Raw genomic sequence first — 17,946 nt, 5'->3', positions numbered from 1 at the left:
AATGGGACTCACCCAGGTCATCCTAGGACTGCAATCGCAATGAAAACAGTAGGGCATGCTCTTGAATCAATGCACATAAGGCGGGTCGTAAGGCTCCAATTCTCAAACCATTTTCTTTGTAATTGTCCCAAAGCCCGGTTGCTGCAGCAAATTATTCAAGAGCTGAATTCCAAATGGTTTCTTGTATGTAAAGTGAATGACTAATAGCAGTGATCAAAAGCAAACTGTCAGTAAATCTGAGCAATGAACAGTTTTGAATGATGAGGGATGTCCTTTCCTGCTCATAAGTAAGGACTTAAGAAACGTTGATGGAATGCACGATTCATAAATATTCTGACTGTAATCATGAGATCCTTGTACCAGACAGCCTCTGTCCCTGCAACTATTTCCCCCTTTCAACACAAGGTGTAGGATGGGATGGAACATCCTGTTCCATTTTAAATTCAGTTCCCCACATTTCCTCAGCAGTTTACAATTAAAATACAATAAATCCCCATTAAAATATGCATGGAACAACAAAGTAAATAAACAGGGAAGATCAGCTCATCTGTAGCTGTGGGGCTGTTAGGAAGACAGGAAAGCTCTTGGATTTGTGGGAGGAAGCAAAGGATGTAAATTCAATCAATATTGTCCTGGCCCTCACTGCCAGATGAAGAACTCAAACTCCCAAAGGTTTCTGCCAAAGACTTTAATGCTTAAATCAGAGCTGTGCATAAGCAAGGCACAATTACAAGGTACAGCAGGAGTGCAGGAGAATACACGTCCGGGAGCAAGCTAAAGTGTTGATCCATCAAATAACATGCTTCCTGCACCTTCCTTATGCCAGCCAGAATCCCAAGACGGGGCAAGCAAACAGAAACTACAGCTGGGCCGTTTGTGTCAGTTCTGGTGTCTCTGTGTCCTAGGAGGTGGAGATGGAGTCAATGCCTGTTTGGCGTCAGATTCGATCTCAGCGGCCTCCCAAGGGGGTGTGCTGGAGGTGGTTCTATGACAGGAGGGATCTGACTAGCTGTGTCCTGTGTCACTAGAGCTTGGTCCCTCCTCAGGAACTAACTCACCATCTTCCATGCTCCTTCCCTGACCCTTCTTGGTCATGTCCCAATGATGCTTTCCCAATCTCCACTAGGATGCTCCCCAGCTCCAGCTAACTGTGCTCTTCCCAGTCCTCTTCGGGATCAAACTACCCTCCCCCAACATAAATAAAAAAAGAAATAAAATCCACTTGAATAACCGTAGCAATCAGATGGTGGTAAACTTAAAATACAGACCTTCATGCGAGGAAGTTTCCCTGCCGCCAAATCGGCCTGTACCAATTTCCTCTTCAAAACTTGGAGAGAGTCAATTACATCTGAGTGTTGTTATCTATTGATGTCATCTCCACAATGACCTTGTTTTTATGATGCTGTAGGTACTTGATAAAAAGCTTCTTATCCTAATGAGCCGTATAGCGGGAGGAAAGGACGGCAAGGTCGAGAGCGTATGTGCTAATAAGACAAGCAACGGAAGTATTTGTGTACTCAGCATCAAAACAAATTGCAACACCTTCCACCTCCCCTGAGAACATTGTTTACGGCTGGCCAAGAGACAGCGTTCTCAACAAGGCCAACGTAAAATTGATTGCATCCGTGGAACAGCCAGGAATAAATAAATGAATTGTTTTATTATAAGTAGTGTTTTCCCTAATAATGCAAAGCAGACGAGGCAACAAACAAAATGTGGTGTTTGTGCGTTAAAATCTGTAAGTCTACCCATTATTAATGCATTACATATTTGCATTACATTACATATCTTTGTTACAGGGACGCGGGTAAAACCTCAGCGCCTAGGACTTGCCGATCGCATGGTCAGCGGTTCAAATCCCCGCGGCGGGGTGCGCTCCCGTCGTTCGGTCCCAGCGCCTGCCAACCTAGCAGTTCGAAAGCACCCCCGGTTGCAAGTAGATAAATAGGGACCGCTTACTAGTGGGAAGGTAAACGGCGTTTCCGTGTGTTGCGCTGGCTCGCCAGATGCAGCTTGTCACGCTGGCCACGTGACCCGGAAGTGTCTGCGGACAGCGCTGGCTCCCGGCCTATAGAGTGAGATGAGCGCACAACCCTAGAGTCTGTCAAGACTGGCCCGTACGGGCAGGGGTACCTTTACCTTTACATATCTTTGTTACCGACATAGGCAGACTTTTCTTTCTCCTCTATCTCTAGTAACACCTATTGAACTCAGTGGGGCTTACTTCTCAGTAAGCATGTATAGAATCATTTACACTTTACATAAAAGGGCCGCAAGCAAGCAAGCAAATAAATAAATAAATAACATTCTAAATGCCTGAAAGCCTGTTTTTCTATTTATCGTTTTAAACATCATAGCATCAAGAGCTGGAAGGGATTCCAAAGGTCATCGAGCCCCACCCTCTGCAATGCAGGAACCACAGCTGCATTTTGAGGCACAACTTATTCTGCAGCTGGTTAATATTTTGTTATTTTTAATTAAAGCTTTTTTGTAGCCTAGGACTATTTCTGTGATACATAAATAAGATGTTAAAAATAAACCGAAATGTTATAATGAGGAGTGACCACTCTTAAACAAGTGGCAAGGAATATCTTTCCCCCCCCCCCCACTTTCAGTCTCTAAATACCAAATATATTAGTAGCTCAGGGCATCAGAAAGCTAAGCGATGCCACTATGTATGTAGCTTCTACCTCTTTCATTGAGGTTATGCACGCACATCTCTACTTTAGTTGCTACTGTGAGCTGCCACGGGACTGACCTCTGCTGGAAAGAGTTTTGATTGCACCGTAAATTTTCATGCACTGAACAGAACTCCTCAAAATAAACCAAAAATATACATACCTATATTTGAGATTGAGCTTCAAAAGCATCCTCCCTCGTTCCATCATGCAGGTTCACAGCCAACGTATTCTGGGGCAAAAAAACTGACATTGCACAGGAGGTTAATCACGTAAAGAGAGCCTCTGGCCAGCAACTATTCCCTGAATCAATGAACTGGAAGTGCCATGTGACGGCTCCTGCTTACATAATTTTCTTGACACATCAGCATTATAAGTAACCCAACGATGGACCTTTGCAATAGATCATGATGACGTTAAGCGCCAGGTTCGCCAAAGATGCCAAGACAGCATTTAGCACACCTGGAAACAAAATGATTATAAAGACGGAGATGGCGGGGGAACAGAAGAGAACATCAGACGCAAAGAGACTTACAATATTACCTCCTACCATATTGGGTGCTTCTAGAGCTTCAGCCAGTCCCAACATCCTTGTGCTGGTTTGAGCAGGGCCTGACAAGCCTAGTGGCCAGCAGAAAACTAATTTCTCTCATACAGAAGTTAATACCCATAGCAAAACAAATTCCAGAGGGCCGGTTGTGCCCTGTTTGCTGTCAGACACAATCTTTTGACAACAAGCTGCTGCAACAAGAAATCTATTAGCCTTATAGGTGCCACAATAAATTTTCTCTCTCTCTCCTTTTCTCTTTCTCCCTACCCCTTTTGCCTTGCAGAAGGCTTTCTGCTAGTCTTAAGCCACTGTTGGATAGACTAGATCAGTGTTTCCCAAACTTGGGTCTCCGGCTACTTTTTGAACTACAACTCCCATCATGCCTCGCTAGCAAGATCAGTGGTCGGGGATGATGGGAACTATAGTCCAAAAACAGCTGGAGACCCAAGTTTGGGACACTGGACTAGATGGTAGATAGGGAACCTGTGGTCCTCCAGACGCTGTTGCACTCCCAACTTCTATCATCCCAGACCATTGGCTGTGTTGACTGGAGCTGACAGATTTTGAGAGTCCAGCAACATCTAGAGGACCACAGGTTCCTCTCTTCCTGCAACAGACCTTTAAAGGGAAGACTCATTCTCAGGAAAAAGTGAGTGACCTACCATGGAATGGGAGAGAGGAGGCAAACCATCCAATAATAAGTGAAAATAGATCTTTGCCGTGGGTCAGTTTTCTAGCAGGTAGAAATATTCAATGGAATAGCACATGCCCTCTTGTAGTGCCTCTTGTCAGTAAATCAAGTTGGGATTTGTGCCGAGTAGGGGGTAATGTTTTGGTATCACGCCTCGAGCTACTGAACACAATGACACACTGAAAAGAGGCTGAAGAAATTGCTTTGAGTCCCTTATCCAGCGAGCAAGGGGTTTCTAAAAAAAAAAGCTTATTCACAAAATTGCTATATTGTAAATGACGTTGGTTCCTCTGCCTCCATTGCAACTCAGCGCTAAGTTTACCTGGAAGTAAATCAACAGAGTTAATTTCTAAAATATGTGCTTAGGAGTGCAGGGATGGCTCAGCTCGAGGGGGACCAGCTGCAAGTTTTGTCTAAGCAAGCCAACAAAGTTCAGCAGGATATTCTCCCTCCCATGAAGTGTGAGATAAAAATGGGCCTGAAGCAAAAATCCTTTAAACCATGGAAGATTTATTCCTTGAAATGTTTCAGAAGTGCAGCATCTTGGGGTACATTCAAAAGTGTTACATTTACAGTATGAACACACAGAGACAGAGCTGAAGGATCCACATTCAAGTTAGTGCTCAACCATGAAACTCATTAGGTGACCTTGGACCTATTGCTTGCGTGTGTTCTCTCTCTCTCTCTCTCTCTCTCTCTCTCTCTCAGCCTAACCTACCTCACAGGGCTGTTGCAATGATAAAGGTTTTTTGGGGGGGGAGACGACACATGTTTGTGGGCCTGAGCACCTTGGCGGTGTGGAAGCAGGATAAAAACTGCATGTCTTTATGTTAGGAATGCCAGCTTAGAGGAGCTGGATCCCATTCATCAGTCATGACATGCTCCTGTTGGGTTTTCTGCACCAAAAGGTACAAACTGGAAGCGGTGTCTCTGTAGCAATAGAATTGTTTCAAGTGTGTGGCCATCTTCTCCCCAAGGACAGCACCCACAGAAGCCCTACATGCGCGAGAAAGAATGCAGGAGTTCGTGAGAGGAAGAACTGTAGAAAGCGATGGAGGCAAACTTTCCAGACTGTGGCAAAAAAACACCAGTAGCTGCGCAAGCAAGAGGCAGGGGGAACCACAACGCTCCCTGTCCCATCCCCCCCCCCCGCCAACTAAGACCAAAATATTTCTCCATGATTGGTCTAGCTCTACAATCGAGATCACATGTAGAGCACCTGAAAGCATTATCCTGCACCTTGAGGTCCCTTTCTGAAATGGCTGTTCTTCATCATGCCTGTGACCAAGAACACAAGCCTGTTGTTGAAATCAGTAGTACAAAGTTTAATTAACTATCTGATCTACAGCTAGTACAATTATCCAGTGTTTCGGGTTCATTCAAGTAATTACAGTACTTTACACCCTTCAGAAATTCGACATTGCCTATATACACAGTAGTTTAGGCTTCTTTTAAGGCTTTCCAAAGTTTAGCACAAAATATATAAGAACGAAGGTTTCCAGAGAGATTGCTGCCACTGCACTCCAGGCAAACCACTCAATGCTTCTTCTTAAGTTTCCAGCTCATAGTTTGCCTAGAGGAGACAAACCATGAACCTGGGTTCAGATGACACACTAAATTATGGCATGCTCAGAGCAGCAGCAGCAGCAGCAGAGAAGGACAGTGGTCAGTTTTCTCTCCAGGAACCCTCAGGCACATGAGCTCATGCTAAGGCATGGTTTGGCTTAGTGTCATGTCAACCAGTTCACTCCAAGTAGTAACTGGTATATAAATGAGCATTTATCCCATGAACACAACCCCTTCACTCTTCCCCCTTTGTGTCATTAAAGCATGGAGTCTTTAATTAACCACCCTTGAAAATAGCCAGGATATTGAATAAACTTCAAACCCTAGTTTAAGATCCCAGCCTCTTCCGAAGTTCCACAGCTCCCCAGTTCAGATAAAATGGAAAACTATGGTTTACTTAGGCTTCCTTGTTTGGTTATAGCTCGTTTGAAGGGAGAAGCAAAAGGGACAGCATGCACAGCCAAAAAGTTTGTTCTGATCTTATGTTGTTGAGATATGAACATCAAACCAGCTCATTGCTTACAAAAAGAAAGAAACACAAAGGCTTGGATCCAGACTTTAGTCATTACCATAGGCCTATTGAAATCATGACTAATTTGTCCCCTTGTTTTCCATGGGTCAACTTTAAGCATAGCTAAGTCTGGCTCCAACTGAGTAGATTTACAAAAGAAAATACTGATAATGGCTCAGCACAGCAGCTTGCTGCCCAGAATTCTTTTCCCTCGTTCAATGTGATTTCAGTAGTCAACGAAATTCCAGCTGTACCAGATTCACAAACCTGGTCATTAATGAGATGCAGTTCATTCAGAGTCTTACATCCGTAAGCTTCTTGTTCTTTGAAAAGGCTGGAAAGGCTTTTTAAACGCCCACCCCAACAACAGTGGTCTCTGTTTGCTTTTTTCTGGAAACAGAACTGCTTCACTTTCAGGAGTAGGAAATCGCTCCTTGTACACCTCAGGATAGGATTTCTGAAACTAAAAAGGAAGCATGCAAAGATTAGCTAATGAATTTATTCAGGCCATTTGAAAGTGACTTGCTTATTCAAGCAGAACATGTCCAGTCTCTGACTACAAGGGGGGGGGGGAATGCGTTCATCTCTTGCCAAACATTATGGAAGAGGAACTTAACTGCATAACAGTGCTGTGCTGGGAGACATTTGTTCCACTCTTTGCTCACTAACATCTGGGGTCCCATCTCGTCCCCTCGTGCCTTTCAACATCTACAGAAAGCTGCTGGGAGAAGTTATTTAGAGGTTTGGGCTGAGGCTTCATCAATATACAGATGGCATGCAGTTAAACTTCCATCATTTAATTCTAGGGAGGCAGGTGAGACCTTGAGCCATCTGGGGGCAGTACTGAGATGAAAGAGGACTCAAAAAGCTGGATCTGTATCCAGATAAGAGGAAAGTACTGCAGCTGGGGAAATCTGCTAATCTGCATGGGGATTTGAATCTGATTATGATGGGGTGACACTACAGTCTGTGAAAAGGTACAAGGGAGGTGCAGGTGATGTTGCTTGCCGAGAGTGCTTTTGACTGGCAAGGGCTAGGTCAGTAGTGCAGCCCAGTTTCGGAAAAACAGTCCTAGCCACTGTGATCCACCCCCTGGTTAAATCCATCTTAGATTACAGTAATACTGTGCCTGAAGCTGCTCTTGCAGAGGATTTGGAAACTGAAACTGCGGAGCAATGTGGTAGTGGGAACCTTTGCAAAAGTTGGGCATACTTATCTTATCTCACCTCTTGTGTACTGGTTAACTTGGTCACCCATTTCCCCCCATTTTAAAGTGCTGACTTTAAAATGATAACATCTGGGGGATGTTATCTGAAGGACCAATACACCTGTATGAGCTGGCCCAAGCATCTGAAAGCCTCCTCTCTGGGCCTCCAGCAAGAGCTTATAGGGATTTCTCAATGGCAACACCCTTTGAATTTCTTCCCCAGGGAGGTGTGTGTGGCCTCACCATTGCTGGTCTCTTTTTTAAAAAACAACCAACCTTTAAAACATGTTTATACAAGTCTGCATTTGGCTAAATAGTTTGTACTCAGAAATACATTTAGCTGTTAATTTTTCAGTGTGTGTGTGTGTGTGTGTGTCTGTTGTAACTGTATTTTCTTTTTTAAAAAAATTCAATGTGAAACTTTTCAACGTACAATACAATAAAAGCCAAACTAATCTAAATAAAAATAGAAGAGAAAACAAAACACACTAAAACATAAAAGAAGGAAAGAAAACAAAGAGGAAAAAGCATAAAAAAGAAACATACTATCAGAGGGGCATCTTAACCCTTGTCCCACACAAAAGGTGGTGGACCCTTTCCGGCTCTCACCTGTACAGTGGTGCCCCGCAAGACAAACGCCTCGCAAGACGGAAAACCCGCTAGACGAAAGGGTTTTCCGTTTTGGAGGCGCTTCGCAAAACGAATTTCCCTATGGGCTTCCTTCGCAAGATGAAAGCCCATAGGGAAATCTCCGGGACAGTGGGGAAGCGCAGCGCGTCTTCCCCACTGTCCTCGGACCTCCTCCGAAGGCTGGCGGTGGGGCGGAGAGACCTCCTCCCGCCGCCAGTCTTGGGATGGCTGCTCCGAAGGCTGGCGGTGGGGCGGAGAGACCTCCTCCCGTCGCCAGCCTTGGGATGGCTGCTCCGAAGGCTGGCGGTGGGGCGGAGAGACCTTCTCCCCACGCCAGCCTTTGGATGGCTGTCCTGAAGACTTGCGGTGGGAGGAGGGTTTTCCTTCCCACCGCCAACTTTCAGAATGCTGTTCTGAATGTTGGCGTGGGGAGGAAAAACCCTCCTCCCACCGCAAGCCCCGGGAACAGAGGAGGAGCGCTGCGCGCCTTCCCCTCTGTTCCCGTACCTGTCCTGAAGGCTTGCGGTGGGGAGAAAAGCCCTTCTCCGCACCGCCAGCCTGGCAAGCGGTCTCCATAGGAACGCATTAATTGATTTTCAATGCATTCCTATGGGAAACCGTGCTTCGCAAGACGAAAAACTCGCAAGAAGAAAAAACTTGCGGAACGAATTAATTTCGTCTTGTGAGGCACCACTGTATTTTCAAGTCCTTTAAGCTGCCTTCTGAGGGCTGTGAGCCCTAAAAGGGGAATTAAACCATTTTTAAACTGCCTCATTCTGGAGAAGTTCCACATTTTCACTACCCTCAAGTTTGTAACTGATGACGTCTCAGCCATGAAAGGACGGTGTGTTATTTAACACCACACAAACTGCATTTAAACCATAAATTGGTATAACATTTCTGCTAGGCAAGCCTATATTTAGGGACCTTACGATAATGACATCCCATACTGTCATGTGAACCAGGAGGCCTATTATGTCTAGAGAGGGTATTATGGTTAACAAATGGAACCTAGTTGGTTTTGCCACATCTTGAAGGCTATCAGGCGTGTGAGGACACAGAAGCAGGTTTTTTTCTGTTGGTGGCACCAGTGTTGTGAAATGTTCTCCCTGCTAAAATAGAGCACACCACTTTGGTATTGAAATTCCACCAACTCTTGAAGACATACCTATCCTCCTCCTAGTCTCCTGAATTGAACCTCTTGCTTTTACTGTTGTTGCAACTGTAACACTGTTTTAATAGCCCTGTTTATGATATATTTTAATTATGGATACAAAACTACGTGCATTAATTAGAACCAGCATGGTGTAGTACTTAGGCGTGTCAGACTGGGAGAACAGAGTCACAGAATTGTATAGCTGATCACCTTAGTCCAAGCCCTGCAATGCATAAGCATCCAAAAGGGAAGAGGCAAACCCAGACCAGAAGAACTGGCACTTGTAGAGCTGAGGTATGAGACAAAATGTACATATTCTTCTCATCTGTGTGTGAGGGAGAAATTAGCCTGCCTTCTCCTGCCAGAAAAATTCCTGTCCGTGCCTGAAAGACCAGAGCTCCAGTTCCAATTCAGCCATAAAGTTCACTGGGTGACCTTGGGCCAGTCACAGTCTATCCTACCTCGGAGGGTTGTTGTGGAAAGCATGTATGCTACCCTGAGCTCCTTGGAGGAAAAAGGTGGGATATAAATGGAATAAAGAAGCGATTTTTAAAACAATTCTAAATTCCGTACAGGGCCCACACACATACAGAGCTGTGTTTGTTGTGGGGGTGAGGTGCTTGAAAAATGACTGGGAAACCTGCCAGGACCAGGATCCTGGTCTCATGTAAAGAGAGCAGGGGTGGAGATCCCTGGTCCCTAAACCACCCCTGCTTTGTAAATGTTTCCCTTTACAAACATCAAGGGTTTTTTTTCTGTAGCACTGGTGAGACTATTTACATATGCAATACGTGTGCTCTTGTCACACAAATATTTGCAGATGTTCTCATTGCCATGAAAATCTTCCAGTGAGTTTACAGGATCAGAACCAACACAAGCAGATTCAAAGGCGAGAGATAGAAGGGACAGAGGAAGAAACGAAGACCGGAAGATGACTATTTACCATTCCCCATGACAGATAAGAGTAAATATCACATCAAAATCCTTTTTTGGGGGTGGGGAACAATGTGAACAGGAAAGCTTTAAAAGAGAAATTTTGACCATTTATTTTACCTGCTTCAACTTTTTCTTCTTCTCCTTGATGGACATCTCCCGATTCATCGCAATTTCTTCCAACAAACCTACCAAGGGTTCTTGGCAGCCATTTGTTCTTTGGTGTTCAAACTCATCTGCGCTGATCTGATGACAAAACGACGGTGCAGGCAAGGTCGAATCTGCATCAGCTCCTGGATATTTTATCTGTGTGAGAACAGGTGTGAGGTATGCTGAGAAAAGGAGCTTAAATTTTGGTATCCCAGGATAAAATCTTTTGTGCACGCCTCTCTCGATGGTTATGATTTGAGATCAGGGGATATACACAACCACCACTGCAGGACCTTTAGGTGCTATCGCTTGCTTGTCAAATTCCCTCTTGCAAGAGAGATGCAGGAGAAGCTAAATATTTTTATTTTGCCAGGCCTCTCTCCACAGGGACCTACGCTCATTTTAGAAATCGCCTTGTCTTTTGTGCTGCGTTTTATTAACTGCACCTTTCATCTTAGCTTTTCAGAACGGATGTTGTAAGCCGCTTTGGGGACACGGTTGAAAAGCAGCACACAAATGCAGGAGTAATAGTAAAAAATAAATTGTGTGAGAAAGACATTTGCATCTTGGCTTGTGGGTAGATGCCACTGGATGAGTTATTTTCATCTTGTGTTGCAGGTGATGCCAAAGGATTAAAGGATTAGAAAGGCGCTTCCAAGGTCCAGGACTGGGATGGGAGGACTTTTTGGCTCTACGGATCAGCCCTGTGGGCCAAAGTTGACAGGTAAGCACTGCCACCCACCTGTGAAAATTCCTTGCATGGGAATTTCCAGTAGAGGGCTGGCAAAGCAGTTGTTTCCTCCATCTTCCCACCACTTGATGGGCACAAGATAAATAAGGCAAGGCCCAGCGCTAAGCGAGTTCAGCTGAGGTGAAAGGAGAGTAAGTAAAGGTAGAAAGGTAAAGGACCCCTGGACAGTTAAGTCCAGTCAAAGGCGACTATGGGGTTGCAGCGCTCATCTCTCTTTCAGGCCAAGGGAACCGGCGTTTGTCCACAGACAACTTTCCAGGTCATGTGGCCAGCATGACTAAACCGCTTCCGGCACAACAGAACACCATGACGGAAGCCAGAGCACACGAAAACGCCGTTTACCTTCCAGCCAGAGTGATTAATTTACTTGCACTGGCATGCTTTCGAACTGCTAGGTTGGCAGGAGCTGGGACAGAGCAACGGGAGCTCACTCCGTTGTGTGGATTCTAACCACTGACCTTCCGATCGGCAAACCCAAGAAGATCAGTGGTTTAGACCACAGTGCCACCCGCTGTGATCCTGCTTACCACTGGGTTCGGGCTTTGTGTGGTGCTTCCGAGGCTCCTAACAACCAGCTGGCTGCCGGGTGCTTTGGGAGCTTGGGCAAGCCCAGCTTTCACCTGTGTGATGTCAGGTGAAGGGGTGAGTGGCTATGTTTGGCACCAAACGGCCTTGTAGCCCCAAACGGGGAAGGCTGGTGGGCCGCCAAGTGTCAGGAGCCTGAGTCAAGCGTAAGTCAGCAATAAAAAACAAGGTTAACTATTTATTAAATATTTTAAAATATTTTTTAAAAAACTAAGTTACCGTAACTATTTATTCAAAGAATCCAAAACAGCTCAGGCCTAGTGATTCCAGGGACTTCCCAATAGGACTTGCCGCAATGAGGCAGTTATGAAGACTGAAGGTCCCCACTATCCCACCCCTTTCTAAGGCTCCTCCTCTCCGGGGTGTTTTCCAAGCAATCGTAAAATGTGTTGGCGCACAACCAATCTCTGTTCTGCTCTTTTCATTTCTGTCTTTTTAGGGGTCGCACCTTGGATTCTTCAGCAGCCTGACTCCACCCCTTCCCAGCCTCCGCTTCAGCCTGGGAGTCTAAACTGCTCTCTGCCACAGCCTCTCCCTGCTCACTAAACCCTGTTACCTCTTCTGCTTCCGACACCTCCTCCTCCCAGTCTGCTCCTTCATTGTCATCCCACCACCAAAGCTGGTGCCTCCTTCCGCTCCTCTGCAGCCAGCCAGCCTATGACACCATGACTGGCCTGCAGGCTGGAGGCTCCCCATCCAGTGCAACTTCGTGGTCAATTCAGGATCCACAACACAGAATGCAGCTACTGCATCCCTGGCAGACAGCCATCCAACCTCTGCTTAAACACCTCCAGCAAAGGAGAGTGCACCAAAACCCCTCCGAAGCCAGTCTGTTCCACTGTTAAAGCAGTTTCCGCTATTAGTGTTGGCGCTGGCACCTGCTTCCCTGCCAACTTCTATGCACTGGTTCTTGTCTGGAGCAATAATAATAATAATAATAATAATAATAATAATAATAATAATAATAATTTATTATTTGTACCCCCCCCCCCAATCTGGCTGGGTTTCCCCAGCCACTCTGGGCGGCTTCCAACAAAGATGAAAAATACACTAAAATGTCACATATTAAAAACTTCCCTGAACAGGGCTGCCTTCAGATGTCTTCTGAATGTCAGGTAGTTGTTTATCGCTTTGACATCTGATGGGAGGGCTTTCCACAGGGCGGGTGCCACTACCGAGAAGGCCCTCTGCCTGGTTCCCTGTAACTTGGCCTCCCGCAGTGAGGGAACCGCCAGAAGGCCCTTGGAGCTGGACCTCAGTGTCCGGGCAGAACGATGGGGGAGGAGACGCTCCTTCAGATATACTGGACCGAGGCCGTTTAGGGCTTTAAAGGTCAGCACCAACACTTTGAATTGTGCTCGGAAATTGTGCCATCTTCTGCGAGGCAGCCCTTCTGATATTTTAAGACTGCTATTGTGTCTCCCCTTTGCCTTCTTTTCTCTAAGCTAAACAGGCCCAAATCTTTCAACTGATCCTCACAAAACTTGGTTCTATCCTGGTTCCCCTCCTCTGGGCACACTCAAGGGCAGGGGAAAGGGAGCCCTGCATGGGTCACTTGTGTTGTGGGAACATGAGGAGAGGGGTGGACCCTGCCATCATCATCTGAGGCCCTTCTTCATGTGCCTCTCCAACAAGAGGTCTGGAGGGCAGCAAAATGAGAATGGGCCTTTTCTGTGGTGACTCCCAGTTCATGGAATGCTCTCCTCAGGGATGCCTGGAGCCTTCATTCAACCAGGCCTTGGGATGATTAACATTCTATGGCATTTTAAATGTGTCGCTGGAAGGTGGGGTCTTCACCCCTGGTCCACTTCTCTTTCACACACAGCCTTTTCCCTGCACACTGTCACACATGTGCCCTTCCTCCTCATCCAACCTTGTACCCTACCTCCCACCCCACGTCCAACTGACTGAACTGGAAGCAACCAAGAAGCATGAGGGAGCACAAGCCCTGCCGGTTGTTCCCGTTACCAAATCAGCTGGGCAACCGGAAGGTGTAGGATGGAATCTTAGTTATGCCATCACGTGCCTCTGCTGTCCCTTGCAAATATGATTCCTTCATCCTTTCCCCCTGCCCCCAGCTGTTTGGCAGGCCATGGGGAAATGCTAGTATGGGGTTATTTTGATAGTGGAGCCTTGGTTGGGCAATCTGCAGCAGGCTATAAGAAAGGCCTGAAAGAGCTGCCTGCTGCCCACAGATGGTCAAGAGGCTCACAGGCATTAATGGCCAAAGTCTGGAAATTGAAAATATGGGCAAAACAAACAAGAAATGTAGCAATTCTAGAACAGCAACCTTAACAGTACAAATGCTCAGAAATAAGACCCACTCAATTCAGTGGTGCTTACTCCCTGATAAAGACTCTCCTCCCTGAAAGAGAGGGGAGTGGTTGTGGGCGGGAGCCCGAGCACCGCCCAGCAGGGGGCGTTGCCCCCTGCCTCCAGCTCACCTGGCTGGTGCTCACGCCCCCCGGTGGCTACCCAACCAGGTGCCGCGGTGGGGGCGTGTTCAGCAGCCTTTTGCTGCAGCGTCAGCCTTTCCCTGGCCTCATTCCTCATTCCTCGTCGTCGTCCCATCACGAGAAGTTGTGGCCTTTTCTAGCCCATTAACCTTATATCATGTGTCCTTGTGTCTTCATTTCACTTCGCGGGGGTCGGGCCCTCGAACCACAAAGACTCTCCTCCCTGAAAGAGAGGGGAGTGGTTGTGGGCGGGAGCCCGAGCACCGCCCAGCAGGGGGCGTTGCCCCCTGCCTCCAGCTCACCTGGCTGGTGCTCACGCCCCCCGGTGGCTACCCAACCAGGTGCCGCGGTGGGGGCGTGTTCAGCAGCCTTTTGCTGCAGCGTCAGCCTTTCCCTGGCCTCATTCCTCATTCCTCGTCGTCGTCCCATCACGAGTCACCCACCCTCCACTCCCTTTTAGTTAGGGCTTAGGTCATTGGCCTTGCTATGGACCTTAGGTTGGTCGCCCTGGTTGCCCGGGGGGCCTGGTAGGAGTTTTTCCATTTGGCACTAGGCTTTTTGGTTTTTTTGCCTACCTCGTAGCAATCGTCACAACTTTTGTGGTATTGGTGGGTAGGTTAGGCATTGGAATAATGTGTTGTGGTGTGTCGAAGTGCTAGGTGTGGCCATCGCCTATGCCTTCAATTTTTAGGGGTATTCCGTTAAAGGAATCTGGCGGTCGTGTATTCTGTCCGATGCCTGCTTGGCGGGAGGCCATGGCACGACCCGCGGTGACAGCAGGGGTGAGCCTATAGTTGAATTAGCATCAACAGGTGATGAACCCCTGGTGAATAAACCCACTTGTTTCGATCCAATGCCTAAGCCAATACCTTTTCATTGCTGTAATCAATAAAGTTGTGGCCTTTTCTAGCCCATTAACCTTATATCATGTGTCCTTGTGTCTTCATTTCACTTCGCGGGGGTCGGGCCCTCGAACCACAAATGCTTATTGGATTATAGCTACATGTCACTTTATTTGTTGCATGAGAAGAACTGGTTTGGTTTTAAGAAGGTAATAAAGAACTGAGTTGGGGAGCAGACATTTATGTTCTACAGGTCTCACCTGGACCCTTTGGAGATGAGCTACATGCTCCTCTATTTTAGCTTTCAGGGCACAAGGTACGCTTAAGATCTCTTGAGATTTGTCCATCAAGAATGACACCAGTTTAGCAGCCAGAAGCTCATCCAAGTCCACATCATCCTTGGAGCAAAGAATGCAGCGAGAAAAGGACTGAACCATCTGAAACAAAGAAGACTGGTTATCACAACAACACTTTCTTATTCATGGGTCCTCCCTATTCTTGCCATACCAAACACTCTCAAAGTGGCTTGCAACAAGGGAGCACAGACTTCAGATTTTCAGGAGGTACTTTGTTCTTGACTAGAACCCCCCAAATCCACCAATAGGACCCAGGTGCAAAAGATGTACACTTTGAATTAAACAGCAGGGTGCCTCTGAGCAGCTGCTGAGCCCAGGTGTTTCTTTCAACTTTCAGGACCAATCGCAGCTCACAGACCTTTGACGCACAACAACATTCCTGGCTACCTCCAAGTTTTCTTCATTTCAGCCGCCTAATGTGCATTAGGGGAGTCATTTTTTAAAAAAGCTATTTGAGACATTTTTGTCTACCTACTGTACATGAGCCAGAGATCCACCAGCGGATCCCCATCAAACACCTGCTGAACCCCTGGGCTTCCTGGTCCCATCCACCCTCAAAGATGGCTGAGCACTTTTGTTCAGTGCTGGTGCCATTGAAGACCTGCCTCCAGAATTGTCAACAGCTGAACAAGACAGAAGCTGCCACTGGGGAGGGGGAGGGGAGAGGTTTCCTAGAGAAGGCAAGGTGAAAGCCAGGCTGCAACCTGAGAATGAGCACCAACAAAACTGGAGGAGAGATTCCTCCCCCTGTCCTGCCCTTCCCTATCAGCTCCCACTCCTTGCAGCACACAGTATGTCTGATGCTGTGCAGCAGGAAATGCGTGGGGAGAGAGACAGACAGAGGGCAGTGATGGGAACTGGGTGGGAGAACCCACAGCTGCTAACTCTTGTCAGCTCTATCAAACACACAGCGTCTGCTGCAGGTTGCAACCTGGTGATTCATGTTACGCAGGCAGAGAAAGGGAGAACTTCCACGCCACACCCTCGGTTAAATACTTTGCTGCTTTCTTTTTTGTAACTAAGGATAGTCTTTCCCCCAAAGCAATTCCAGGAAGATTTCGCAAGCCCAGCTCGGTCTCTCAGTTCCCAGAAGACACTCACCAGCGTTCTCGTCCCGACTGTATCTGAGAGGGGTGGCAAATCTTTATTTGAGCCAATCCTGGCCAACAGAGTCATCAGCAGCTGCAGCTTTCGGCGGTTCGCTGGCGGAAGGAGGAGGCAGCAAACCCGCAGAGCTTCAATGGCCAGCTTCTCTTTCTGCAGGAGACCTGGGTCGGAGAACATGGCAGGAGAGCACACTTCAATGCCAGACGCTTCTCATAGCTTATTTTCCAAAGGGGGGAGGGAGTCTAATTCTTGCAGGCAAGACACCTACTGGCACACTATTCTATGTTTACCAGAAACCAGAATCGCCTTGTTAACCATAGTTTGCAAATCAGCTCAAGCTCTGGCTATTTGCAGTGAGAAACCTCATTAGCTTTAACCACGGTGAGTGCCAGGGCACAGAAGAAACATTATTATTATTATTATTATTATTATTATTATTATTATCTATTGTTGAAAGGCCGGGAGGGAACTTTGTGACCCTGAAGAGAGGAGAAGGAAGGAGAATTTGAGTCCAAGGCCTTCTCTCAGTCCTATAACCATAAGAGACCAGCAGTATCTCTCAGGGCAACATGCAAGTCAAGTCTAGGCTCCAACCAAGCCTTATCTGTCAGTTTTGCTAACAGGTTCTCTCTCTTAACTTTTCTCTCCCTCCTGATTGGCTGACACTCCACCCAGTCTCTTCTGGGTCTGCAGGAAGATGACCCAAGGTCTGTCCATCACAGAAGTTAAGTACATAATTCATCTCCCGCTTTCACTGCCCTCTGTTGCCGCCTTTCTCTGTGGTTTCCCTGCACCTCTTTTAGATTGTAGGCCCCTTCAGGGCAGGATCTAGACACACCTGTTCTTTGCATATAGATGCTACTATATATAATAATTACCATGAAGAATTCTCAAGATACTAATGTACATAAATCTCACATCCCATTCCAAACATACCATTTAGCTTTCCAGTCAAACTCTTATCCAACAGGTTTTAAGGGGTGTGTGAGAGAGAGAGCTATATAAAGGGGACATTAATTTCAGCCAAAATGAAATGTCAGCAAGCCAGCAGACTAACCATAAAAAGCATATATAGTACATATACCTCTAAAAATTATATGTACAATTCACAAACGTATCCTTCATACATCTTTTTTTTTATTTCAACACTGAAATCTCTAATTGATGGAGAATGCAAGCCAAACTCTGCCAACTGCATGTGAAATAATAATAATGATGAGGACGATGATGATGATGATGATGATGATGATGATAATTTATTTCTACTCTGCCTATCTGGCTGGGTTTCGCCAGCCACTCTGGGCGGCTTCCAACAGACCATTAAAAACAGAATAAAACTTCAAACATTAAAAACTTCCCTAAATAGGGCTGCCTTCAGATATCTTCTAAAAGTCGGAAAGCTGTTTATTCCCTTGACATCTGATAGGAGGGCGTTCCACAGGGCAGGCGCCACTACCGAGAAGGCCCTCTGCTTGGTTCCCTGTAACCTCACTCAAGTCAAACATAATGAAGTTTCAAAGTCATATTAGCAGAGACAACATAAAATAAATTCTATAAAAGCCTAAGTTTTCACTCCTATAGCCCAGTGTGGCTTCCAGAGCTAGTGTGGTGTAGTGGTTAAGAGCAGTAGACTCGTAATCTGGGGAACCGGGTTCGCGTCTCTGCTCCTCCACATGCAGCTGCTGGGTGACCTTGGGCCAGTCACACTTCTCTGAAGTCTCTCAGCCCCACTCACCTCACAGAGTGTTTGTTGTGGGGGAGGAAGGGAATGTTAACC

The 17,946-nt window shown here is 46.6% G+C and overlaps 1 protein-coding gene across 1 annotated transcript in view; it reads right to left on the bottom strand.

Annotated features, from left to right (window-relative positions):
* Positions 1–4,412: 4,412 nt before the first annotated feature.
* The window catches only part of DEPDC1B (DEP domain containing 1B), a 39,511-nt gene continuing 25,977 nt past the window's right edge, over positions 4,413–17,946 (bottom strand). The window contains exons 8-11 of the mRNA XM_081929805.1: positions 16,164–16,330; positions 14,967–15,143; positions 10,043–10,228; positions 4,413–6,459 (exon numbers count right to left, since the gene is read on the bottom strand). Of these exons, the coding sequence (XP_081785931.1) occupies positions 6,298–6,459; positions 10,043–10,228; positions 14,967–15,143; positions 16,164–16,330 (692 nt within the window). The 3' untranslated portion in view covers positions 4,413–6,297. The remainder of the gene's footprint in view (positions 6,460–10,042; positions 10,229–14,966; positions 15,144–16,163; positions 16,331–17,946) is intronic.

This window comes from Podarcis melisellensis (assembly GCF_964234715.1).
Source record: "Podarcis melisellensis genome assembly, chromosome: 11".
In the NCBI taxonomy this organism is placed as follows: domain Eukaryota; kingdom Metazoa; phylum Chordata; class Lepidosauria; order Squamata; family Lacertidae; genus Podarcis; species Podarcis melisellensis.
This window is presented reverse-complemented; position numbering and strand designations above follow the sequence as displayed.